The sequence below is a fragment of the Natrix helvetica genome (genome assembly GCF_964273705.1).
Source record: "Natrix helvetica genome assembly, chromosome: 2".
Classification (NCBI taxonomy): Eukaryota; Metazoa; Chordata; class Lepidosauria; order Squamata; family Natricidae; genus Natrix; species Natrix helvetica.
In genome coordinates this window covers 16,949,493-16,975,491 of record NC_138552.1, presented here as the reverse complement: position 1 = coordinate 16,975,491, position 25,999 = coordinate 16,949,493, and the positions used below count along the sequence as shown (strand labels likewise).

Genomic DNA, 25,999 nt, shown 5'->3' with positions numbered 1-25,999 from the left:
CGCTGCTGAGAGAACCAGTTCAGGGGCGTGGCAGGTCTGGGCCGCCACCGGTTCCAGTGACCCAGGCTGCCAAATTACTACAGGTTCGGCTGAACTGGTCCGAACCAGTAGGAACCCACTTCTGATATCAGCCTCCCAAAAGAAAGTTGGTTTAATCCAAGGAAAGGAGATGGAGAAACGAGTTAGACTGCAATCTAAATCTAATTTCAAATCAGTTTCAAAGAAGAGTATTTATTTGATATAATCAAGGTATGGCATTCTGGTACTGTTTACATTATGGCAGCTTTTGAGTGGCGCGGTGGCCTAGAGGTGGAGCTCTTGCCTCACATATAGGAGGCTGTGAGTTCGATCCTAGGTAGAGGCAGATATTTCTCTCTTTCTGGGTATGATGAGACTAGATCTGCCGAATATAGCTCTGCATTGGTGACAGGAAGGGCATCCAGCCAGTAAATACTCAGCCCCATTCAGTGGCCCAGACTCCACCCGGCAAGGGATTAAAAGATGATGACGGTGATGGATGCTGCAGCATTTCATTTCCAAGGTTGCAAATAATCAACATAGTTAAGGGATTAAAAAGTAAATGTTTTGAGAAACTCAAACCTGCATATATTTTGAATTTAATATTTTTCATTCCCTCATTGTGGGAAAACTCCAAATTAGGTGTTAAAAAAAACATTACCCTGTCAGGGCAACTTAATTATAAAGAAATATAATTATGGGCATGCTTCTTTCCCCTGTTTCAGGTCTGAAATAAAAAACTGACCTCAAAAGCACTGTACTACAAAAACAACAACAAAAACCTAACAACCGCAACAACAATAGCCCATTGGAGAAGGGGAGCTAATAAACTCAAATTAAAAATAATGATTTATTGTGCCTATCTACCAAACATTCTAGTCTTCCGCTAAAAACTTTCATCTTCACAATGAAGGATGCTACAATGGATAGATACTTTTCCAAGTTCATCACAAGCTTACTCATCTATGACTTCAGATGTGGCAATAAGCTGTTGCTAAGGTACATTCTGGCTAACAAGTTTTTTCTCAAATTACAGCATTTCACAGGAACATCAAGAGTGACTGTTAGCTTGTGGGGGTTACCCAGGAAGGATGTTTTCATACCTGATATTAAACACTGGCAAAGTTAACTAACACATATGAAGCTTCTTAATGAGAATAATTCAGAGAGAAACATTACTGTGATACAATCTCCAGCAAATGCAGAAGTGAGATTTATATAAGAAGCTTGTAAAAGAATCACAAGTTTTAACTTACAATGCTTTCATCCTTGTTCTAGGTGAAAGAAAATTCAATGGCTAAAGGTTTAAAAATCTATTCATGACTGATAGAAAAAAAATGGATATTTCTTCTTGTGCAAGAAATCTATATATCACACATTTTTAATAATTACAATTTAATCTATATACTAGGGACATAGAATATATTACCTACTCTTTCTTCCTTCTGTTTTATATTATATAGGATAGCCAGTTCTACATAGTGGTTAATAGCAATAGCTATTGCTATTATAGACTTATGTGCAGCTTTACAGTGCTTTAAAGCCCTCTCTAAGCAGTTTACAGAGTCAGCATATTGCCCTCAAAATTTGGGTCCTCATTTTACCAACCTCAGAAGGATGGAAGGATGAGTGAACCTTGAGCCTGGTGGGATATGAACTGCCAAATTGCAGGCAGTTCTTCTGTTGAATGTGACACCCTTGATCTATAGTTTTTCTAAGAAAACTGTACGGACTAGTCCAGCAATCACCAGGAATCAACACTGACTCAAAGGCCCGATGTGTGTGTGTTTGTGTGTGTCCTTGTCAATCCATATGTGTATATGTGTTTCTGGTTGTAGGTATACATACATACACTGCATACATATAGTTATATACTGTATTTATATGGTATACCAAAAAGGCAGCCCCCGTAGGCCAATCACAATATTCTTTCTAAATTATCTTTCTTTTTTTGCCATTGAAAATGTTACTGTATTTATTTAATGCAGGACTTGTTCTTAATTAGAAGAATTTAGAAAGCAACAAACAATTGAAACATTTAATATAATTTATATAACAGTTTTTGAGGAATTGTGTGTGTGTGTGTTTAGCCTATCATCCATCTGTCTGTCTGTCTGTCTGTCTGTCTGTCTGCCTATCTATCTATCTATCTATCTATCTATCTATCTATCTATCTATCTATCTATCTATCTATCTACCTACCTACCTACCTACCTACCTACCATCCATCCATCCATCCATCCATCCATCCATCCATCCATCCATCTATCTATCTATCTATCTATCTATCATCTATCTATCTGCTGGTCTTGTTGTATTCGGGTCTTTTCCCCTGTAAGATTGAGATTGTCTTGGCAACGTTTTGGCGAGGTCCCACTTGCCATCTTCAGGCTGATGTTTTGGGCTATAGTATATAGTAAATACACACACACACACACACACACACACACACAGACACTGTATGACTGAATTTTTAAGTTGTTCACTCTCTCCTAGATGGTCCTATTTATTTATTTTGCCACAAACATTTTTGCATGTATCATTCTGTTGAATTTTTTTTATTTGTTGTTCAATCTCTCTTGTATAAAAAAAATAAACCCAAATTGAGATATTCAGAAATTTGTGACTGCAGAGTGCCAAATTCAGCATTAATTTTTGCTTAAACATGTTCAAATATCTTCTTAGGATACAGTATATAACACAATGCAATTCTTAAAAAACTTGCAAATGAACATTTTAGAATATTGACAGAAAATTGCTGGACATACCTGTCCAAAGTTTTCTTCATCTATGCAAAACATAAGATCCAGTTCTGTGGGATCGTTCTCCAGAATCCATTTCAAGGAATTATAATATTCACCATCCTGTAGGAAGAACATTGTTTTCGATTAATCAATTCTTTTTGGAAATGTAACATTAATATACTGAAAGATGTCTACCAGCTAATTTCTTTTGGCTCAACCAACTTAGCATATGCCTAGTATTCTTAAAACTTGTCACAAGGTGGATACCTTGTGAATGTTATAGAAGTCAGATAATCAGGGATTTAGATCTTTTAAGCAGAAACATAACTTCTAAATTGGAAGATGGTCATTTGAATCTTCCAAATGTCAGCCAACCTATCAAATGAATCATTTTTATTATGCTTCTGGGCTTCGTCAACAGCTGCTTCTCTTGCCATTAATCCTATTAGCTATTTGGAATTCAATACAGTGAACTATTGTTATTTTCTAAAAGTGAAAGAATGAGATTGAATATTGTAATACAGGCAGTCCTCGATTTGAAACTGTAGTGGAGGCCAGAACCTCTGTTGTAAGTCATGACAGTCGTAAGTCAAGGCACCCACATGGCTGACCCAATTTTATAATCTTTTTTGAAATGGTCATTAAGCGAACGCTCCAATCATTACGTGAGTCAATGCATTTCTATGGGTGTTTTTTTTCCTCTTTTTGCTGGAAACTGATTGAAAAGGCCAGCAAAAACCATCATAAATCATGTTACATGAGCATAGATTGTAACGGTAAGATGGCTGCCAAGGGCTTGGAATATGACCACGAGGGGAGAGGGTTTGCTATCATCAGGACAGATTGTAAGAACCTTTTGGGAGAGAATGTCATTATTTCAAATGATTGCTAAGTGGCTGGTCATTAAACAAGAACTACCTCTCCTTTTATTTTTTTAAAAAAAGATCAGCATAGTATTTCATAAATTGACACGAGGTTGATGTAATACACACAAGATTGAACACTGCCCTCATATGTCTTAGATGGTCCTAGTCAGTGGTGGGTTCTGGATCCCGTTGCAACTGGTACGGTGCAACGGGGCCGGGCATCTAAAACATGAACGTCACCTGGAGGAAGCTGATTATCTAGACCCGCGCCAGTCCGGCTTCCGACCCGGTCACAGCACGGAGACGGCCTTGGTCGCGTTGGTGGATGATCTCTGGAGGGCAAAGGATGGGGGTTGTTCCTCCATCCTTGTACTATTAGACCTCTCGGCGGCTTTCGATACCATCGACCATGGTATCCTATTGCGCCGTCTGGAGGGGTTGGGGGTCGGAGGCACCGTGTTACGGTGGTTCCGCTCCTACCTCTCTGGCCGGACGCAATGTGTGTTGGCAGGGGAGCAGAGGTCGACCCCGAGGCCCCTTTCTTGTGGGGTCCCACAGGGGTCGATCCTCTCGCCTCTCCTGTTCAACACATATATGAAGCCGCTGGGCGAGATCATCCGTGGTTTCGGGGTGGGATACCATCTGTACGCTGATGACACTCAGTGGCGTAGCGTGGGTTGTCAGCACCCGGGGCAAGTAATTTGCGCCCCCTAACCCGAGGGTGGCCCTACTGCAGCTGCCCCTTGGTCGGCATCAGTCAAGTGAGGCTCTCCATGCTTGCCTCCTGCCTTCCTCCCGAGGAGGAGCTCGACAGGGCAGCGGGAAAAGGCTCGACTGAAGGGAAGCAGGTGCCGCGGGCGTGGGAGGCGCACCGGGGGCTTCGGGAAGGTGCCGGCTCCCCAGGGCGCTCCAGGCGGAGCGGGAGGACGCAGTGGTGTTGCAGCCGCGGGCAGACGGAGTGCAGCGCCGCTCTCCTTCGGCTCCCGCGGGGGCGGCGCGGCGGGTCTTGGCGGCTCCGCTGGGAGGTAGGCGGTGCGCAGGAGGGGCCTAGGCGGGCCGGGGCCAGGGAGCTTAGTTCGCGGGCCAAGCCGGGTGCGGAAAGAGGCGGCCACAGTCCGGCAAAGGGCGGCGCGGGGCGAGTCAGGGCGCCCCCCCCAGATGTTGCGCCCAGTGCGGCCGGCACCCCCTGCACCCCCCACGCTACGCCACTGATGACACTCAGCTGTATATTTCCACCCCAAACCACCCCAACGAGGCCGTCAAAGTGATGTCCCGGTGTCTGGAAGCCGTACGGGTCTGGATGGGTGACAACAGGCTCAGGCTCAACCCCTCCAAGACAGAGTGGCTGTGGCTTCCGGCTTCCCGGTTCAACCAGCACATTCCATCGCTGGCCATCGGGGATGAGCAATTAGCCCTGGTGGAACGGGCGCGCAATTTGGGTGTCCTCCTTGATGCCCGGCTGGCTATGGAAGATCATGTGGCAGCCGTGGCGAGGGGGGCGTTCCACCAGGTTCGCCTGGTGCGCCAATTGCGACCCCTTTTGGACCGGGAGGCCTTGCGCACAGTCACTCACGCGCTGGTGACGTCTCCCCTGAACTACTGTAATGCTCTCTACATGGGGCTCCCCTTGAGATGCACCCGGAGACTGCAGTTGGTCCAGAATGCAGCCACGCGGGTAATTATGGGGAGATCGAGGTTCTCCCATATAACACCTCTCCTGCGCGAGCTGCACTGGCTTCCTGTGGCCTACCGGGTGCGCTTCAAGGTGTTAGTCACCATCTTCAAAGCGCTCCATGGCACAGGGCCTAGTTATCTGCGGGATCGTGTCCTGCCCCATAAATCCCTGTGACCCATTCGCTCACACAGAGAGGGACTCCTCCGGGTGCCATCCTCCAGAGAATGTCAGAGGGCGGTGCCCAGGAGTAGGGCCTTCTCTGTGGTGGGCCCTACCCTTTGGAATGACCTCCCCCCAGACATTAGGACAACAACCGACCTCTGCTCCTTCCGTATGAAACTGAAGACCTACCTGTTTCGACTAGCCGGCCTGGCATAACTCTACAGCTTCTCCACCCCTTGGTCATTTTTTAACTGTTAATTTTAGTTTTTTAAATTTTTAATGTTATTGGGGTTTTAACTTTTTCTAAGCACTGTAATTTATTTATTTATTTTTACCTCCTCTATATGATACTGTTTTGATTGTTGCTTTTGTACGTCGCCCCGAGTCCCTGTGGGGAGAGGGGGCGACTAACAAGTTCAAATAAATAAAAAAATAAAAAAATAAAAATAAATGAACGTGTGCAGCACCAGAGTCTTCAACAGCCAGCACACAACTATAGAGCGTAGTCCCAGAGCGGCTGCTGCCGGAAGACTCAGCAGCAGATCTCTGGAGTTTGGAAGCCGGTTATGCTCAAAGCATGGCAGCGGCAGTGGTGAGGCAGTGGCAGAAGCGGGGCCATGATGGTGGTGGTGCCCTGGCCCAGCCCTGCAGGGAGAGCTGGGCATGGTGAGGCTGTGAAGCACGCGAGCTAGAGGCAGAACAAGTGCTCATGCAACCTCTCTTTTCAGCCAGGCAGAGCGCCACGCGGCTAAGCGCCTTTGGGATATTACTGGGTCGGTGAGTGGCACTCTGCCTGGCTGGAAAGGGGCATTGCTGGGCGGCTGCTCCAGCTGGGCACAGCACCACTCACCAACCTAGCGGTATTCCAAAGGCATCAAGCAATGTCAGCGCCTTTGCCTCCTCCCCCTGGCTCCTGCGGCTTTGCGCCTTCGGGTAAATCCTAGGTTGGTGAGTCGTGCTCTGCCTGGCTGGGGGGGGGGGTTGTCCAGGGGGCTTATTATTGGGGGAGGGCATATATTTTTGCCCACAGGAAAAATATGGCATGGTCTTATTATCAGGACATGTTGTAATTTCGGGGAAACACGGTATATTCAGTATCATTCTATTATTCTTGTATTGATAACGTTCTCTAGTATCTTTCATTTCCACGTTTTTTAATCTAACCATTGATAAAATAAATCCCATGTCTTTCTTATAAAATTGTTTATCTTCTTGTTCTCTAATTTCAAATCTCAATTTACTCATTTCAGCACATTCCATTATTTTATGAATAACTTTTTCCTGGCATTTCATTTCATCATCCTAAAACCATCCAGTAATATTATATCTTTATATTATATTCTATATAAAATTGTTTATCTTTGGTTACAAAACCTTTGAGCATCCTCTCCATAGTCCTCACTTACAATTTATATAAAATTTCATATTATCAATCTAGTGTATGTATATGTGTATGTATGTATGTGTGTATGTGTGTATGTGTATGTGTGTGTGTGTATAGCTGATGAGAGCTAATTAGCTCGAAATAGATCTATACTAGTCTCCCTTTAGTTATTTATCAGTACAAATATAACACAAATATAAAAAGGCAACATTAAAAATAAAAATATGGTTTTCTGCCTGCATGGTCTTCTGTGATAAGCCGAAGGACAGAAAGAGGGAGTAGTGACCTTCCTCCCATATTTAGTCATACCAGGGGTTGTAACACAAATACATACCTATTTCCCTGGCTCAACTGATAAGGAACAGAGCCCGTGGCTTAGTGGCTAAAACTCCTGCCTAAAGTTATATACAGCCCGGGTTCAAATCCCAGTAAGGGTATGGCTAGCTGATGAGAGCTAATTAGCTCGAAATAGATGTATACTAGTCTCCCTTTATTTATTTATCAGTACAAATCTAACACACACACACACACACACACACACACACACACACACACACACATATATGCATATATGCTGGTTTCTTCGGGAAAAGACCCGAATACAACAAAACCAGCATACCTACACCCGTGAAAATCTACGAAAACAAATTATATATATATATATATATATATATATATATATATATATATATATATATATATATATATATATATATATATATATATATATATATGCATTATTATCATTGTTAATCATTTATTTGACTATAACTATTATTACTTCATTTTATGCGTAATAGTCTAAATGAAACTAAATTTAAATTAGTTTTTATTATAGCATTTCATTTACATCATCCTGTATCCTTCCAATAGTAATGCAATCATGCCAATTGTAGTATTTGTGTTCTAATTGCTTTCTTGGTAGATCTTATATGGACTTCTCTTGGCAACTTGTTTTTCATTGCATATCTTATAAAGACTCGAAACCCTCCATCTGTTCCTTCCATCAACTTCCCTTTGGTTATCACCGATGTTTCTGCCAAAATTTCTCTCATTGCTTCTGCCAAATTTTCTCCCTTTTCTTCTTCTATGTTTTGGAGTCTGAGGTAAAGTTCCAATCTGTCAATCTCCCATTTAAATATTCCACTCCCGTCTTTTCCAACCACGCTCAATCTGCTGTCAATATCACCAATTTTCTTGTCTCTTTGTTCATCTTTTCTCTTCAATTTTTTGAACTCTATCCTCAAATTTCATCATCATTTGGTAAATATTCTCAATTTTGTCATCTATTTTTTTCGGTTCTTTGTTCAATATTTTCCATTCTCTTTTCAATGCTCTCTGTTCTTACTTGTATTTTTTGAATTTCTTGCATAATCATTTGTAATGTTACTTCCTTTTCTTTTTCATGTTGCGCCATTCCTGCAGATAGTAAACACTGCCACTATAACATCCAAAGCTTTTTTTATTAAATTCCAATCAAGTTCACTGTATTCTTTCAAGTCAAGGCTTTCTTTTCACTCCAATCCAGTTACTGATAGTACCCCAAAGGAACACCTGTATAAACAGTCCGTGCTCTTCCCGCTATCATTTTCAATAAACAAGCTCAGAAACCTTGAAATGTAGATCAAATGTTTAAAGAAAACAAGAAAAACAATGTTTCCAAGCCTCCAAGTGGCAGTGTTACTTCTTTTCCTCTGCTTTTACCCCCCTCTTTATATTACAAACTTAAGGAGAAAAGGCCTTAGAAAAAAAAATCAATAGAGCATTGAAAAGAGAAAAAGAGAGAAAGTCTTAATCAATAAGTATTAAAAAAAGAAAAATAGAAGAAGAAAATAAAAACCGATGCAGTTTAAAAAGTAAAAAGCATTTGTAAAAGTTCCATCCATAAAAAAATAAATAAATAAAGATAACACACTAAGTTTGACTCAGGCTTAATCTCGCCGTTTAACCTCTTCTGTCTTCGATTTTAACTTTACTTTTGATCTTTTTGGGTGCTCTCTTCTCTAATAGTAAAATTTATCTCACCAATTCGACACACTTTCTTTCCCGCTTTTCTTCTGTTCTGGAGCTGTCCCAACTTTCAGCAGCTTCAATGGCTGCTTCTCTGTGGCCGGAAAAAAGAGCTTCTCCTGTATCTACCAAGGACTTTGCGATGTCCCTTGGATCATCAGGATGTGCCCTTCTCTATTACCATCTCTACAGGATGGTTTAGGTCCAAAGGGATCGTCCAGCGGCAGAGATATCGATGGCGATTTTGGAGCTCCAAGATCGCACGTCATATAGTTGCAATGTCAGCTCCGCCTTCGGCCTTAGTCTCTCTTTAATGAACCTGCAGAAGTCATCCTGTGAAACTATTGTGTACGATGATTTAAACATGAGTCCAAGCACAACATTTTCAACAGTGCATCCAAATGCTTGAGGTGAACTGGATAATTGTCTTCTTCGCCCTTTATTAAAAGAGTGCTAACATTTATTCAAGAATCCTAGAATGCTCATTGTTTTGTTTCATGGAAGTGCTTCAAGCAGCTGTCAAACTTCTACTTTAAAAAAGCCTTACGAAAATATTTTGCTAATTGTTCATTTCATGCTGAATCCAATCATAATAGGAATTCGAAATTGTTACCTTGGTAGGTTTTTTTTTTTTTTTTTAAAAAAAAGCTTTATTAGAGAGTTAGAACCTAAAATCCAAGCAGTACATATCTCGGATCTCATGATGCTACTCAAGCACAAACTTCGGAGCTTCTGGGGAATAGTGACATTAAAAAAACAAAAATATCTCCTGAGAAGAAGTAATAGACATAATTGAAAATGTTAATAGGGTTTCCAGTGTTTACTCACCACAGACTCCATGTCATTTAGGATTATTGGTTTTCCCAGCATCATCTTATAAAAGGGCCTAATGAAGAAACCTGTGCACAAAGGAACAACGCTTAATTAAAAATGGCTCCCTCTTATAAATGACCATTTTACGATCTACAACAGGGGTGTTAAACTCAAAGCCTGAGGGTTGCATCTGGCCCGTGGGGTGCTTAGATCTGGCCCATGGGGCCACCCTGGAAACAGGAAAGGACCGGTATGCAGTGCCTCTGCCAGCAAAAATGGAGCTCAAGAGGGCCATGGGTGGCTCTCTGTAGCTTCGTTTTCACTGGCAGAAGGTTGCCAGAGGCTGTCGCAGCCGAAATGGAGCTCGAGAGCCCGTTTTCAGTGGTAGAGCACTTGGGTTGCCACAGGTGCCCTGACAAGAGTGATGTTGAGCTGGCCACACCCACCCTGGTAATGTCCACCCCAGACCCCCCAAGGTCAAACACAACCCTGATGAGGTCCTCAATGAAATCAACTGTGACACCCCTCATCTACAACATTTGGCCTAAAAAAAAAGAATTGTGGACCTAGCTCTTAATATATGAGCTGATTGACCTGAGGTATGTGTTAGAAAACATCCATGGAGTTACATTTCTTGAAAATCCAGAAAGAAACGAACAATTTCTAATAGGAACCAAGTGAGGGGGAAAAAAGGTTATATATGTCTGAGTCGAGGATATAAAATATTTCTTAAGGTGTGTGTGTGTGTGTGTGTGTGTGTGTGTGTGTGCGCGCGCACACACAGGTAGCAACAGAGAAGAACAAAACAGCTTCCAAAAAATAGAAACTATCCTTGCTGCGGATGATTCAAATTTAAAAGATGCAGTGGTAATTATTTCAACTGAATGTTTTTTTCTTTATTGTAAGGAAGAATGGTTAGAATTTATCTCTTTGAGGCCACTGTTAAGTGCGGACAGAAAATTATAGCAATCTTTCTCCTTCAAATATGGCTGCTGGGAAGAGCGAACAAACTGTAAGTTTTTGCTAACCACAGGGTAGCTAGGTCCTGAAATAAGATAAATGATGTTGGTTTAGTGCTAGACAAATGTATTCAGTGTGAATAATTTTCTGAGAACAAGCTTAATGATTCTCAATGAGAAAGTTCTCCAGAGCACAAAATTATACTGTTTCTTTGTATAACTTTGGTAATTTAGCTTGAAGATACTAATCAACCATCAGTGTCTTTGCCGGTCTGGAAAATCCCAATTCTATACTCAAGGTATTATTTGATTCATGTACTAGAGAAGGGATGGGACTGGGAGGGCTATATAAATAGAACAACAAAATAAATAAAATTAGAGAACACATCTATATAGCTATGTGATGCAAGAAGTAAAGAACTAAATTGAAATCCTTTCTCAATCGTGTAGCTTTAGGAAACTGATGGAACAGTTCGATAGAGATCTGCACCTTATTCTAACCAATCTCAAGAGACTGTTTTTACTAGGAAGAAGACACAGAAAAATTATATCACAGTGCACATCTGGCTACTTTTTCCAGAGATTTTAGACACTTCTGCGGACAAAGAAAAAAACCCCACGTAGCTCACAATGTAGCCCAGTTTATCATCTTTATAAGGTACTGGGGAAGGGGGGGGGGAACAGCCCTTGAAGCTGTTCTAAAAGAAATTGCAGCTGACCCATCTTCTGTGTTGAAAGAGCCATCCTAATTGCTGGTGATTTTGGAAGCTGAATTGAAGGTGTTCGTTTTGATGTAAAATCCTCCGGTGGCTTAGGTGAAATTTATCTGCAGGACTGGTCATTCCTACATAACCTGCCCCACACTCTTAAATCTTCAGCAGGGCATTCTTTCAAATTTTACCACAGGTATGTGCAATACTAATAGTACATTCATTAGAATTCTGAAATTCACACTGCATAATCATTTAAGAGAGAGGTTTTAATAGCAAAATGTACCGTTGATAAACGACACCAGAGAAATTATCTAAGGTGTAATAAAAAGGACTTCCCATCACTGAAGGAAATGGGAAAAATATGAACGGACTTGTGAAAAGAAAAGAAAAAAGAAAGGGGAAAAAAACAAATAAATATAACAACATTCTTTGATAATACAAAGAATGAAGATTAGTATTGACATCAGAAATCAGTTTATTGGGACTCATGGCCAAAAAAGACTTATGGGAAGTCTGATTCCCATAAAGGGTAAAGGCAGCAAAATTATATGCTCTACGATGGAGAAATATTCAAGTATTCAAAGTCTGAAAACCTCTAATTGACTTTTTGCTAAAACACGGAAAAAAGTGAAATGATGATTTCTAGATTTGAGGGATGAAAAAAGATCAAATAAGGGCCTGAAGGGATTATTGTAACATTGAGGAGGGAACAGAGATAAGGAGTTTGTTTACGCAGGTATTTGCTGTAAAGAAATGTGGGAGTTGCTACTTTAATCTTTCTTTCTTTCTTTCTTTCTTTCTTTCTTTCTTTCTTTCTTTCTTTCTTTCTTTCTTTCTTTCTTTCTTTCTTTCTTTCCATTCTTCCCTCCCTTTTCTTCTTCCTTCCTTCCTTCCTTTTTCTTTCCATTCCTTCCTCCCTTTTCTTCTTTCTTTCTTTTCTTTTTCTTTCTTTCCATTCCTCCCTCTTTTCTTCTTTCTTCTCTTTCTCTCCCTCCCTTTTCTTCTTTCTTTCTTCTTTCTTTCTTTCTTTCTTTCTTTCTTTCCATTCTTCCCTCCCTTTTCTTCTTCCTTCCTTCCTTCCTTTTTCTTTCCATTCCTTCCCCCCTTTTCTTCTTTCTTTCTTTTCTTTTTCTTTCTTTCCATTCCTCCCTCTTTTCTTCTTTCTTCTCTTTCTCTCCCTCCCTTTTCTTCTTTCTTTCTTCTTTCTTTCTTTCTTTCTTTCTTTCTTTCTTTCTTTCTTTCTTTCTTTCTTTCTTTCTTTCCATTCCTTCCCCTTTTCTTCTTTCTCTTTTCTCTTTCTTTCTTTCTTTCTTTCTTTCTTTCTTTCTTTCTTTCTTTCTTTCTTTCTTTTTCTTTCTCTTTCCTTCCTTCCCATTTTCCTTTCTTTGTTTTTCTTTCTTTATATACTTCTGCATTTGACTTTTAGTTATGTGTAGAAAATGTAATAATAATAACACCTTTAACATCCTCAAACAATAACATCTGCTTAACCCAGGTCCTTGGGAAGGACTGGATAGGTGAATAAAAATACCAGATCTAAACATCTGGCTGACTAAATGAACAACCATAAACGACTGAATAGATGGACAAAAATACCAAGTTCAGGATGAACACTGGCTGACTGAAAAAGAAAAAGGTATATAGTGCTATTTGAAAATGGGTGGCATATATAAACTACTGAATAAAAAAAACTTCCGTTCAATGAAATGAAAAAATAAATGAAACTTATTTAAAAGGAGCACATGGGAAGAGAATTTCTTTCTTGCCTTTTTTTCCTCACACACTTTCACGTTTACAGCTCCATCATAACAATTTCATTGTTTTTTAAGGCATTTATGGCAAGGAAAATATATTTGTACTCACAGATCTTTTGAACGATTTGTATCAGTTATAGTACTTTACTTACATAAAGCACTCTACTTCTGAAGCCCAAACTCAATACAATACAATAGCAGAGTTGGAAGGGACCTTGGAGGTCTTCTAGTCCAACTAGAATGTGAATGCCCCAACACTGGAAGTCTTTAAGCAGATGTTGGATAGCCATTTGTCTGAAACGGTATAGGGTTTCCTGCCTAGGCAGGGGGTTGGACTAGAAGACCTCCAAGGTCCCTTCCAACTCTACTATTGTATTGTATTATAACTCCCTGCCTAGGCAGAAAACCCTATACCGTTTCAGACAAATGGCTATCTAACATCTTCTTAAAGACTTCCAGTGTTGGGGCATTCACAACTTCTGGAGGCAAGCTGTTCCATTGATTAATTGTTCTAACCATCAGGAAATTTCTCCTCAGTTCTAAGTTGCTTCTCTCCTTGATTAGTTTCCACCCATTGCTTCTTGTTCTACCCTCAGGTGCCTTGGAGAATAGTTTGACTCCCTCTTCTTTGTGGCAACCCCTGAGATATTGGAACACTGCTATCATGTCTCCCCTAGTCCTTCTTTCTATTAAACTAGACATACCCAGTTCCTGCAACCGTTCTTCATAGATTTTAGTCTCGTCTCCTAATCATCTTTGTTGCTCTTCTCCGCACTCTTTCTAGAGTCTCCACATCTTTTCTACATTGTGGCGACCAAAACTGAATGCCGTATTCCAAGTGTGGCCTTACCAAGGCATTATAAAGTGGTATTAACACTTCCCGTGATCTTGATTCTATCCCTCTGTTGATGCAGCCTAGAACTGTGTTGGCCTTTTTGGCAGCTTCTGCACACTGCTGGCTCATATTTAAATGGTTGTCCACTAGGACTCCACTAGGTTGTCCACTAAAACTCTCTTTTATAGTTACTCTCCCTTATTCAACTCACCATCTAAAAGCTTTCCATGATACACAGCCAGTCCAGCAACACGACCAATAAAGGTGAAATAAGACAAATGGTCTTCATTACAAAGTCCAGAATTAGGATTGATCTGAAGAGTATAGTTGTCCCTTATTGAAAAAGAGAGAGAGAAAGGAAAGGATGAGTTTCTTAAGTATTTGATTCGCATTTTCCCTCAAGCGACACAAATATACCTTTACAGCATTACTTGAATGGTATAACTTATTTGATACATACCAGAAACCTATTTGCTTCCTAATAGGGCCAGCAGACATAAACAAACTTAAGTATATTGTGACTACTATAAACAGATTTCATTGCAGAATATGTTGTGTGGTTTAAAAAGTGTTTTCCTCATTTGAGGATGAGTATTTTATATATCTAAATATATTTGGCCTTTGCATCAAAAAGTCACAGGTTCTACATTTTCTGGTCTTTAGTTCTCAATAGAGAAACTGCACTGAAAATGGTTTTTAAACCAAAGTCAAATGGCAACAAATAAACAACAACTTGGTTAATAGCAATAGCACTTACCGTGTTTGCCTGAAAATACGATTTTCTTTTTACTTACAAAATATGGCCTTGGGCTTATTATAGGGGAGGGCTAATTGTTTTGGGGTTGCTGGGCGGCTGCTCCCTTGCGAACTGGCTCCCGAAGAGTCGGGCACAGCCTCAGGGGTGAAGCAGCCATGAGGTGACCAAGCTCACGAGCAACCGCCTGGCAAACCCCCTCTCCAGCCGGGCAGAGCGCCATTCACTGACCTAGGGGGTATCCCTAAGGCGCCAAGGCATGTGGCACTCTGCCCGCTCCCCAGCTCCTGCGGCTTGGCACATTAGGGATACCCCCTAGGTCAGTGCAAGGAGCTCTGCCCGGCTGGAGAAGGGGGTTGCACAAGCGTCTGTTCCGCCCCCAGCAGGCATGCCTCCTTGCCTCAACATGTCCGGGCCGAACTCTCCCTGCAGCAGCTGCAGCTGCTGCAGGGCTCTGAGCATAATGTCTTCTCTGGTTCCAAACTCCCAAACTCGGCTGCCGAGTCTTCCAGCAGCGGCTGCTCTAGGAGTGCGCTCTGTGGTTGTGGGCTGGCTGCTGGAAGACTCTCTGTCTGGAAGACTCTCTTACAGAGAGTTCCAGCAGCCAGCCTACAACCATAGAGCGCACTCCTAGAGCGGCCACTGCTGGAAGACTCGGCAGCTGAGTTTGAGAGTTTGCAACTGGAGAAGATGTTATGCTTGGACCCCCATGGCGGCTGCTCCTTCTGCAGGGAGAGCTGGGCCCTGACATGTTGAGGCAAGGGAGCAGCTGCCCGGCAACTCCCCACTCCGGCCAGGCAGAACACCACTCCCCAACCTAGCGGTATCCCGAAGGCACCAAGCAATGTAAGCGCCTTTCTCCCCCCGGCTCCTGCAGCTTGGCGCCTTCAGGATACCGCTATGTTGGTGAGTGGTGCTCTGCCTGGCCAGAGGGGGGGTTGTCCAGGGGGGTTATTTTCGGGAGTAGGCATATATTTTTGCCCACGTGAAAAATGTGGCAAGGCTTTAGTTTCGGGACAGGTTGTATTTTCGGAGAAACACGGTAGACTTATATACTGTTTTAAAGTGCTTTACAGTCTCTCTCTAACCGGTTTACAGAATCAGCATATTGCCCCCACAAGTTTGGGTCCTCATTTTACCCACCTCGGAAGGATGGAAAGCTGAGTCAACCTTAAGCCTGGTGAGATGTGAACTGCCAAATTGCAGGCAGCCGGCAATCAGCAGAAGTAGCCTGCAGTACTGCACTCTAACCACTGCGCCACCGTGGCTCATTAGGAACTAGGAATGGATCTCATTCTTAACCCAAGGATTACCTGTACAGCAACTGCTATACTTTAGGAAGGGTACTATTCTAATATTCTGCATTCTATGCAGACTGTTTAAAAAAATCAGTACAATATTGAGAATAGGAAAGCATTTTTAAAAAATCTCTTTGATAGGTATATTTTTCAATATGTTCAATTCCTATGAAAGCAATGTAATACATGTAATTGCATGACAAGGGTTGGCTTTCATACATAAATTCATCTTTTGACTATCCTATTAACTGTCTAAGCAGAACATGGAAAAAATGAGTTAGAATGGTGAGATAATACTTCTAGGAAAGGAAGTGTTGGTGAGGACAGTTTTAATGCAAGAGTTTGGGATGAGATAAACTATTATGAGGTTGGGATTATGAAAGTGTATCAATGTTTCTGTGCATATATCTTAATGTATAACTAGTACATTTAATTAATAGTTCATTGTTCCCAATGGCATGTCTCCAGATTCTAACATATTTCTGTGTTGATTCTTATAAAAAAATATTTCAATTCACAAATCAGTAAAGAATTATGGAGAGAGTATCTGCAGGTAAAATTTATTTTCAATCAGGCCTCTTCCTAGGTAAGAATATTATTAAAAATCCTTACTCTTCATGATAAGAAGGCTCCTGGAATGAGTTTTTTGTATGCAGTCCTTGGCAATAACTGGATTAGAATTTGTTTTCTATATTTCTGTCTTTATGTGTTATTTATTTATTCATTTTAATTCAAGATTGGGGAAAGGGAGACTAGAAACTCTGTTATCTTACTTGCTTCTTTCAGTACCAGACAAATTTTGCTTGACTTTGTTAAGCACCTTGCATGTGATTTTGAGCAGAAGGGAGAAAGGTAAACTGAGACAATGAATAATTGTTGAACAATGAACAAATAAATATTTGGTTTGAACACAGTGGAATGTGTCCCGACTGGCAGTGACTCTTGATTCAGGGAATTCTTGTTTCCTATCATTAAGGGCTGTTTCAAAATTGTTTTATCTTTTTATGCTTGTTACTGCAAAATTCCAGCAAAAACAGCTGGTCCTTAATTACATCTCTTCACAAAAGAAAAGGTTCTTGCAAATTAATGCCAAACAGAAGGCAGCAGCTGGAAACAACTGGCCCAAATCAGTATTCCTTAGTACAACATAAGTCAAAGTTCAGAACAGTACCTCGTCTGTTGAGCAAACACATTAAGATTTTAAATATCAACACACTGAGGGAAAAACATACATGACATGTACTATAAAACACATAGACCAAATTACACACTGAAGGTTATGGAAAACATTCCGTACAATTAAAGACATGTATTTTTTTTATTGTATAGGTAGTCCTCGACTTATAACCACAATGGAACCCAACATTTATGTTGCTAAGCGAGACAGGTGTTAAGCAAGTTTTGCCTCATTTTATGACCTTCCTTGCCATAGCTGTTAAGTGAATCACGGCAGTTGCTTACAGTTGCTAAGTGAATCTGGTTTCTCCATTGGCTTTGCTTGTAAGAAGGTCACAAAAGGGGATTGATCACATAACCCGGACACACAGCAACTGTCCTAAATATGAACCAGTTTCCAAGCAACCAAATTTCCATCACGTGACCTTGGGGATGCTGCAATGGTCATAAGTGTGAAGAATGATCATAAGTCACTTTTTTCAGTGCCATTGTAACTTTGAACGGTCACTAAATGAATGGTTGTAAGACAAGGACTACGGTACCTGCACAGAATGTTTTCTGTATTACTAGTTTGACTTTCTCTTGTAAGGTTGTATAGCTGTTGTTGGCAGCTTTCTACCAGAAAACAATAGTAGGAAAAAATGACTATATTCATCTAGTGTAGCTGTAGGAATATTTCATCAATCACCTTACGGCAGAGGTGGGTTCCTGCCAGGTCTAACCTCTTCTATAGAAGAGATTCCACAAATCTACAGTGCCGTTTAGAACCGCATGCAAGTCTTAAAGCTGTCAAGTTATAAGACCCTTGCACCCCTAACCCTTTAGAAGAAAACCCCCAGGGATGTTCACACTTGACAGCTTTAAGACTTGTGGACTTCAACTCCCAGAATTCCTCCTCTCGCTCTTCATCTTGATGATGTGTGGACGGGCGGGAGGAGGGAGCTGGAACCGGTTCTAAACGGCACTGTAGATTTGTGGAACCTCTTCTATAGAAGAAGTTAGAACTGGCACGAACCCACCCCTTTTGCTAACCAAGAGCATTGTTAAGTGAGTTTCACCACATTTTACAAGTTGGCCACGTCCACCCAATCACATTACTGCCAAGCCACTCCCACCCAGTCACATGGCTGGCAAGCCACTCCCACCCGGTCACACGGCTGGCAAGCCACTCCCACAAAGTAGGCCACACCTACAGAAGAGGTTCTAAAGAATTTTGAAACCCACCACTGCCTTACGGTGAAATAGACAGCCAATAAATGTTACAAACAAATACATATAATATACTTACGTTGCTGAATATTCAAAGAGGCCATAATAGGGGTTAAACATTTCCTTGGACAACAGGAAGAACCATTCTCTGGCCACACCTCCATAGTCAAGGCCTTTTTCTGATTCAAATTCTATCCAGAGTCTGGCTTTTAATACATCAGGTCTCTTCACAGACATGATTCTTCTATACGATTCTTCAAAAATATTATTTCTATGGAGTTTCATCTCAAATCTGTTTGGTATATCAGCCTTTAGGGGAAAAAGAATATTCTATATATATTGACTGGTCTGAAGGGATTTTCCATATCAGCTATTTATGGAATAAATTGTCTAAGAGTTATGACTAGGCCTTGTTTTCTTCTTTTCAATACAGTGCAGTGTCTGCACAGGTTCAATTAAAAACATGTAGACTTCTTCTAGGGGGACAATGTGTCCTGCTGAACTGCAAGTATTTTCTGAAATACATCCCCGTTGGTCACTCAAGGGGCTTTCTTATGGCCAATCAATGAGTAGGTGTCCAGTAAAGACCATGGAGGTGGTCCTATAGAAAGGGAGGGGGTGTTTCCATAGCAGACCTGCTCCCTCAACTGACGTTAATAGCAATAGCCGTAGCACTTAGACTTAGGTACCACTTTACAGTGCTTCCCAGTCCTCTCTAAGCGGTTTGCAGAATCAGCATATTGTCCCCAACAATTTGGGTCCTTATTTTACCCACCTTAGAAGGTTGGAAGGCTGAATCAACCTTGAGCCTGGTGGGATTTGAACTGTCAAATTGCAGCAGCTGGCAGTCAGCACAAGTAGCCTGCAGTACTGCACTCTAACCACTGCGCCACTGAGGCTTAAGTACATCAGCGTCACCTCCAGGCTCATTAGCCTTAGATTGCCTACTGTACATGGGAACATTTGTGACAGAATAAGAAGGAGGAAAGCAACATTTCTCAACTGGGACAATTGAAGGCAGGTGTTTGTTGTCTTAGCAATGGGCTGAGGATGAGAGTAAAACTCTCAGAAATGGTTACTAAAGAATCTTTGTGCTATAGTAAGCAAGATATGTACAGGAACCCTTAGTGGCTGGAAAAAAACAGTAGCAAGAATGTGTGTGGGACCCTACTTTACAGAGAAGGAAAAGGTAGCCTGTGAAGTGATTAAATGGACATAATGGACATCTAGAAGCATATGGAAAAATGGAATGGAAGTTGAATGAGAAAAAAGGGAAACGAAGAAAAATTATGCAATTGCAGAGTGCCATAGCAAAATGTATTGTAAAAATCATCCTATATTAAAAGGAAGGTTGCATTCTCTATTCTAAGGCTACCAACTTGATCATAAAATAAATATTTACTTACCGGTTTCTTTAACTTCTTCCTGAAGTAGTCATATTTTTGTTTAAATTCTCTGGAATACGGAACAGCCTGGAAGACAGGAACATTGTACTGTTAGTGTAAAGAATCAAATGATTGTGAAAGAGCCATATTGGGATCATCGGTTTCTCTCTAATTATTATTTTCCTTAATCCTTAATAGTCTCTGTGATTGCCTACCCTTACAGGAGCACATTTTAAATTTCCTAATTGTCTCAGTACATATTGAAATAGTTCTGGTTAGGTAGTTAGCGAAGAAAGAAAAAAAGAAAGAAAGGAAGAAAGGAAGGAAGGAAGGAAGGAAGGAAGGAAGGAAGGAAGGAAGGAAGGAAGGAAGGAAGGAAGGAAGGAAGGAAGATGCAGTTTTTTAAAAAACTTGGGTGGGCTAAACTTTGACCAGAACAATAAATAGATGCAATTTTTGTGTGTTTGTATGATGAGGTTTCATCCCAAGATAAGGACGAAACAAGAGTGTACGGTTCCATGCTATTTTTGAGCGTTCTTCCTGCAGAACAGCAGAAACGTGAAAGAAAAGTTCGCTCCCTTGTTTTTGATCTTAGAAGTAGAAATGTCAATGAGACAGTTTTCCTTATTCAGTGCACTCTTACTAACTAAGTAAATAAATTTATCTTTTAAAAGTCATGCCGTTGGCCATGTGGTCACTGGTAGATAGCAATCAGCTTGGATATCCATTTACTTTGGTAATGATAGGATGAAAAATTATGATTTGTTTAAAGTTCATGGATGAACACTTTTTAGGTTGTAACACAATTCATTCAGTGCAGTTGGGCCTCAACTTACCATATTTTTGCGGAGTATAAGACGCACCTTTTTCCCTCAAAAAAAGAGGGTGAAAATCTGGGTGTGTCTTATACACTGAATACAGCATTTTTGGCCTACTGAAACCCCGCCCCCTTTGCAAAAATGGATGTGCAGAGGGTTTGGGAGGCTTGTAAAGTGCTCCTGAGGACTGGGGAGGGCCATTTCCCCCCCCCCCAAGAGGACGCTAAGAGATCCCCAAGGCTCTGCATGCCCTTTTTCTATCTATCTAAAGAGCTAAAATGTTGGATGAGAAGCATGGGGGATACTAGTGCCACTGTAAGGGTGGGCACAGCAGTGGTGGGTTCCGGATCCCAGTGCAACCAGTATGGTGCAACAGGGTGGGCGTCCACTGCGTGCATGTGAGCAGCATGTGCATGCATACTTACCGCCCGCGATGCTCCAGCTGCTTGGTGGAGCATCGCGCACATGCGCCGTATGCTCCGTGCGCATGCCTGAAAGCCCCGATCGGCTCAAATACAGGTAAGGAGGGCAGGTGGGCACTCCAGAGCACCGGAACGGAACGGTACCTGGTGCTCCCAGCAGGCACCGGTATGCCTGTACCGGAATGTACCAGTCGTATCCCACCACTGGGGCACAGGTACAAACATCCACGATGCTCCAGCTGCTTGGTGGAGCATCGCACAGGCACCGTACGCTCCATGTGCATGCGTGAAAGCCCCTATCACAGTGATGGCGAACCTATGGCACGCGTAGCCATTTGTCAGGTCACGCGAGGCGCTGCCCTGTCAGCTGAGTTCACCTTTTTAAAAGCTATTTTTCGCCTCCCCCAGGCTCCAGAGGCTTTATTAGGAGCCTGGGGAGGGTGAAAAGAGCCTCCCCGTCCCCCGGAGGCTTCAGGGACCGTCCCTGAAGCCTTCGGAACACTTAAAACCACCCAGGTCGTTTTAAGCGTTCCGAAGGCTTCAGGGACTGTCCGAGGCTTCCCTGATGCCTTCGGAGCGCTTAAAACGACCCTCCGAGCAACCCGGAAGTCACTTCCGGTTTGCTCGGAGGGTGGTTTTAAGCGCTCCGAAGGCTTCAGGGACTGTCCGAGGCTTCCCTGACGCCTTCGGAGCGCTTAAAATGACCCTCCGAGCAACCCGGAAGTCACTTCCGGTTTGCTCGGAGGGTGGTTTTAAGCACTCCAAAGGCTTCAGGGACCGTCCGAGGCTTCCCCGACGCCTTCGGAGCACTTAAAACCACCCTCCGAGCAACCCGGAAGTCACTTCCGGTTTGCTCGGAGGGTGGTTTTAAGCGCTCCGAAGGCTTCAGGGAAGCCTCCGGACGGTCCCTGAAGCCTCCGGAGGGCCTTCGGGGGGTCGGGGGAGGCTCCTTTTGCCCTCCCCAGGCTCCTATAAAGCCCCTGGAGCCTGGGGAGGGCGAAAAAAGCATGTAAAAATGGGGGGTCGCGCACTGTGCACGCATGCGCACTGGGGGGGGTCGCACGTTGCATTATGGGTGCGGCATGCCCTCACTCGACCCCCCTGCACTCCCCCCCACTTGTGGCATGCGAGCCAAAAAAGGTTCGTCATCACTGCCCTATCGGCTCAAATACAGGTAAGGAGGGCGGGTGGGCCCTCCAGAGCACCCTACCGGAACGATACCTGGTGCTCCCAGAAGGCACCGGTACGCCCGTACCGGAGCGTACCGGTCATATCCCACCGCTGGGGCACAGGTACAAAATCAAAGTCAGTCATTTTCTTTCCAAGTTAAAACTACTTAATCACAGCAGTTTTTGCAACAACAACAACAACAATAATAAGGATGATGCCAGAGTCGAAGAAAAAGAACTAGAAAAAATAATGAAATATTGCGACCTGGCCATCGAAACAACACGGCTATGGATGAAGCATGTAACAGTGATACCCATTGTCATCGGGGCACTTGGCACCATGTCCAAGAATTTTACAAGGTACATCAACAAATTTTACAAGATACTTCAGCAATAACACCAGTGGAACTGCAAAAAACTGGGCTACTTGGAACATCTTATATTTTAAGAAGGTACTTGGTTGATACCTAGGATGCTGGCAGCAAACCGTATGAACCATTAGCACCAGACACTGGTATTTGTAATACATTTTTGAATGTTCAGTTGGCTGAGTTTCATGTTTAATGAATAAAGTAAATAATAATAATAATAATAATAATAATAATAATAATAATAATAATAATAATAATAATAATAATAATAATAATAACAACAACAACAACAACAACAACAACAATAATAATAATGATGATGCAGTACTTACTGGACCTGTAATAGCAGGATTCTGCAATCTGGGATCTTCCCACTGGGTAATTTTATTATCTGAAAATTAAACAAGAAAAATTGCAACACTTTTTTTCCCCCTCTCGCATTCCATTTTTAAAACAAAAACAACCACAACCAAACAACACATCGTCAGGTACTATCGAAGGAAAAAAAGGACTTTATATGTGAATATGTCATTTTAAAGAGCAGCAAGAAGGATTCAACTATCTTTGGGTTTCCTTTAGCCATCCGATTCCTGTACCAACTATTCTACAATGCAGAGACTGTATTCTGACAATGGGCAAAGTATTTTGAATTGAACCATTTCAGCCAGCTGTTCTGGGCTTGTAGCAGCTGTCTGACGCTTCCAATGTTTCCAAAGTGGTTGGGGAGGGGAAAAACCCTCTATAAATGTGGAGCAATACTCCTGCACTCGGAAATTTTGAAGTCTGAAAGGATTGAATTCAACATATTTTGCATTTGGATGGCAAACGCTTTCATGTGAACTACTAAAGGGAAAATATTTGAGTACACTGGATGCAGCATGATTGCAATAGATTTATTACATATATTTCGTGATGTATTTGCAACCACTAACCAGCGCTGGATTTTACTTGGGGTTATGGCAGTTCTACACACTGGAGGATGGCTGGGTTTGGGGGAATGGTTTGGGGGAATGACTGAAGTATTCCAATCCTCCTTTTGTATTACAAAGTCCTTTAAGAAACTTTTAAGTCCTTTTCTTAAAGGTTGATTCCACCTTTTTGGTTTCCCTTTACTTCTCTTTCCAAATTTAATTCTAGCTAGGCTCCATCCAGATACCTTTAGAGCACATCTATTTGCCTACAATTAGGGAAAAGTTTTCTTTATTCTGAAATCTTTACTACTGAGAGCAGAGCAAGGTTAGGAATTTAAAGAGTGCAATGAAGAAGCAACGTAAGAATCTGGAAAAAAGGTTTCCCTGAATAATTTGTCATTCATTTAAAGCCTTCCCTTTACGCTTTAATTCTTTAAAACAAAATGGGGTGTTTTTTGATGGTAAAATATAAAGCAATGGATGCTACTGTCCATGTAATGATGGAGAGGCACCTAAGCTGTCACTCAAATCATGAGATTGGGCAATCGCAGGAATTCTAGGCAACTAATATAAAATTGCTTTCCAAGGTTAGTTGCCAAATGCTCTCCTGCCTGGTGTTTGACTTTTAATTGCTGGTGTTCTGGCGAGATCTAATTAAATTGTTTGGGAAACACACTTTGCTATTTTTCATTCCCTAGTTATAACAGAAGCTTTTTGTTGGTTTTATACTTTTTGGTATATTTCCCCCCCACTCTGTGTTTGAAAATCTTTTAATAAGGAACCAATGACCCTTTTCCTGTGTAAATAATTTAATACCTGATGCAATTTCTGCACGTTAACCATTGCTGCCTACAAGGCTGAGCAGAGGGATTTGCCTTACAATATCCTCCCAATTGCCTCTTCCAGGGAGGGAAGAAGGAAGGAAGGAAGGTAGGAAGGAAGGATTGTTATTGTTCCCTCATCAATCAAGAAAGGTTAAGAGGATGTGAGCCCTCTTGCTAAATAGAATTTGGTTACGGTGAAGAAGGACTACTGTCATTTATGTGTACTTCTCTCTGTCTAGTCTAATTCAAATTTCTTATTTTATAAAACAGATTGTATATTTTCTTAATACAATCTTTTTTATTAGGAAGCAGGTTTTTGGGCAGCCCCCACAAACAAGGGAATATATATATATATAAATATCATATGGTTTTTTGGAGAGCATGAGATTGAAATGGATTTCTAAATACAAAGTGCATTTTTCTAGGAAAAGCACAACATTACAACATATTGTTGACATTCAAGAAGCTACAAAGGACTTGGCTATTTTCCCAGGCTTTTCCAAAATGACGGTTGAGACCCCCTCCCCCCCACTGGATGTGTTTTTTCTGATTATGTGTTGTTTTAGGGATGTTCATGAGTTCTTTCTGTCTTTTTAAATTAAAAATAATAATAACTGCAAGCCATCAGGAATTTTTGGAAATTGGATAGCCTATCAATTGTATGTATGGATAAATAAATCAAAACAAAATAAAGGTAGTTCTTGACTTATGACTTAGTTGCTTAACGACCCTTTGAAGTTATGATGAATCCACCCAAATTCCATGTAGACCCTGATTTAAAAGTTACAATGGCTGACACAACATATGGTCATGTGATCGTATTTTTGGTGCTTGGTAACTGGCTCACTTTTATGGCTTTTGCAGCGCTCTGCAGTCAAAGTGACTGCAAGGTTCAATGTTTTTTTGAGTATTTCCAGTGTTTACTTCTGATTTCTGGCCAAAACACCCTTAGGTAAAATAGATTCGCTTTAATGATCACTGCAAACAATGCCAAAAAGAAATCACATATGGCTATGTGATAGCTCAACTTATCACTGCAACAACTTCTGAGCGAAATTTTAGGCCCAATTACAGCCATAAGTTGAAGACTATCTGTCGCACTACTGTAAACTTGTGTTATATGACTGGGCTGCATTCCCCCCCCCCCCAAAAAAAAGTTCTTAAGGCAGCTGAACATCTTAGCAAAGCCTAGAAACCTGTTCAAGAGTGATGAGGCAACTGAGGACACTTTTATGAGAGGAAAACTATGAATGGTTCATATTGACGACACCCTATTCCATTTTGCTAATTGGCGAAGTGGTTTAGAAGAAGCGCTGTTTGAGAGCATGATGGAATTAAGAATGCTTAAAACCATTTTTAAAAAAAGACAGCTATGGTGGTTAGCCACAAAAACTTCTATCATTCACAATTACTTTGGCCCTAACAAATCAATTTCCCAACTGCAACTGTTAGGAATTTAAAAGTGAAGTAAATTAAGATTTCTCTCAAATTTTCAAGTGTACACGGTATTTATTTGCTAGATTTATATCCTGCCTGCTCTTTGGGAGTTTTAAGGCAATGTATGCAATACATCACACCAACCTCATATGGTAGGTTGAGGCTGTGTGATGGTGACAATCCAAAGTTACCTCAAAGGTTATACTGTATGTGTGAGATAGTACATGGACATTATCAATTGACAACTGAATTGTGTCAAAAACTCATTGTTTTGTTGAGACCTTCAGAGATC

General features: G+C 41.5%; 1 protein-coding gene across 7 annotated transcripts in view; it reads right to left on the bottom strand.

The window, feature by feature from the left end:
- Positions 1–25,999, bottom strand: part of NEDD4L (NEDD4 like E3 ubiquitin protein ligase) — a 344,860-nt gene that overhangs the window by 14,328 nt on the left and 304,533 nt on the right. For all 7 annotated transcript variants that reach the window (XM_081945708.1, XM_081945710.1, XM_081945712.1 and 4 more), the window contains 6 exons: positions 22,868–22,926; positions 19,777–19,842; positions 18,450–18,679; positions 14,145–14,266; positions 9,688–9,758; positions 2,787–2,882 (listed from right to left, as the gene is read on the bottom strand). In XM_081945708.1, coding sequence (XP_081801834.1) covers positions 2,787–2,882; positions 9,688–9,758; positions 14,145–14,266; positions 18,450–18,679; positions 19,777–19,842; positions 22,868–22,926 — 644 coding nt within the window. The remainder of the gene's footprint in view (positions 1–2,786; positions 2,883–9,687; positions 9,759–14,144; positions 14,267–18,449; positions 18,680–19,776; positions 19,843–22,867; positions 22,927–25,999) is intronic.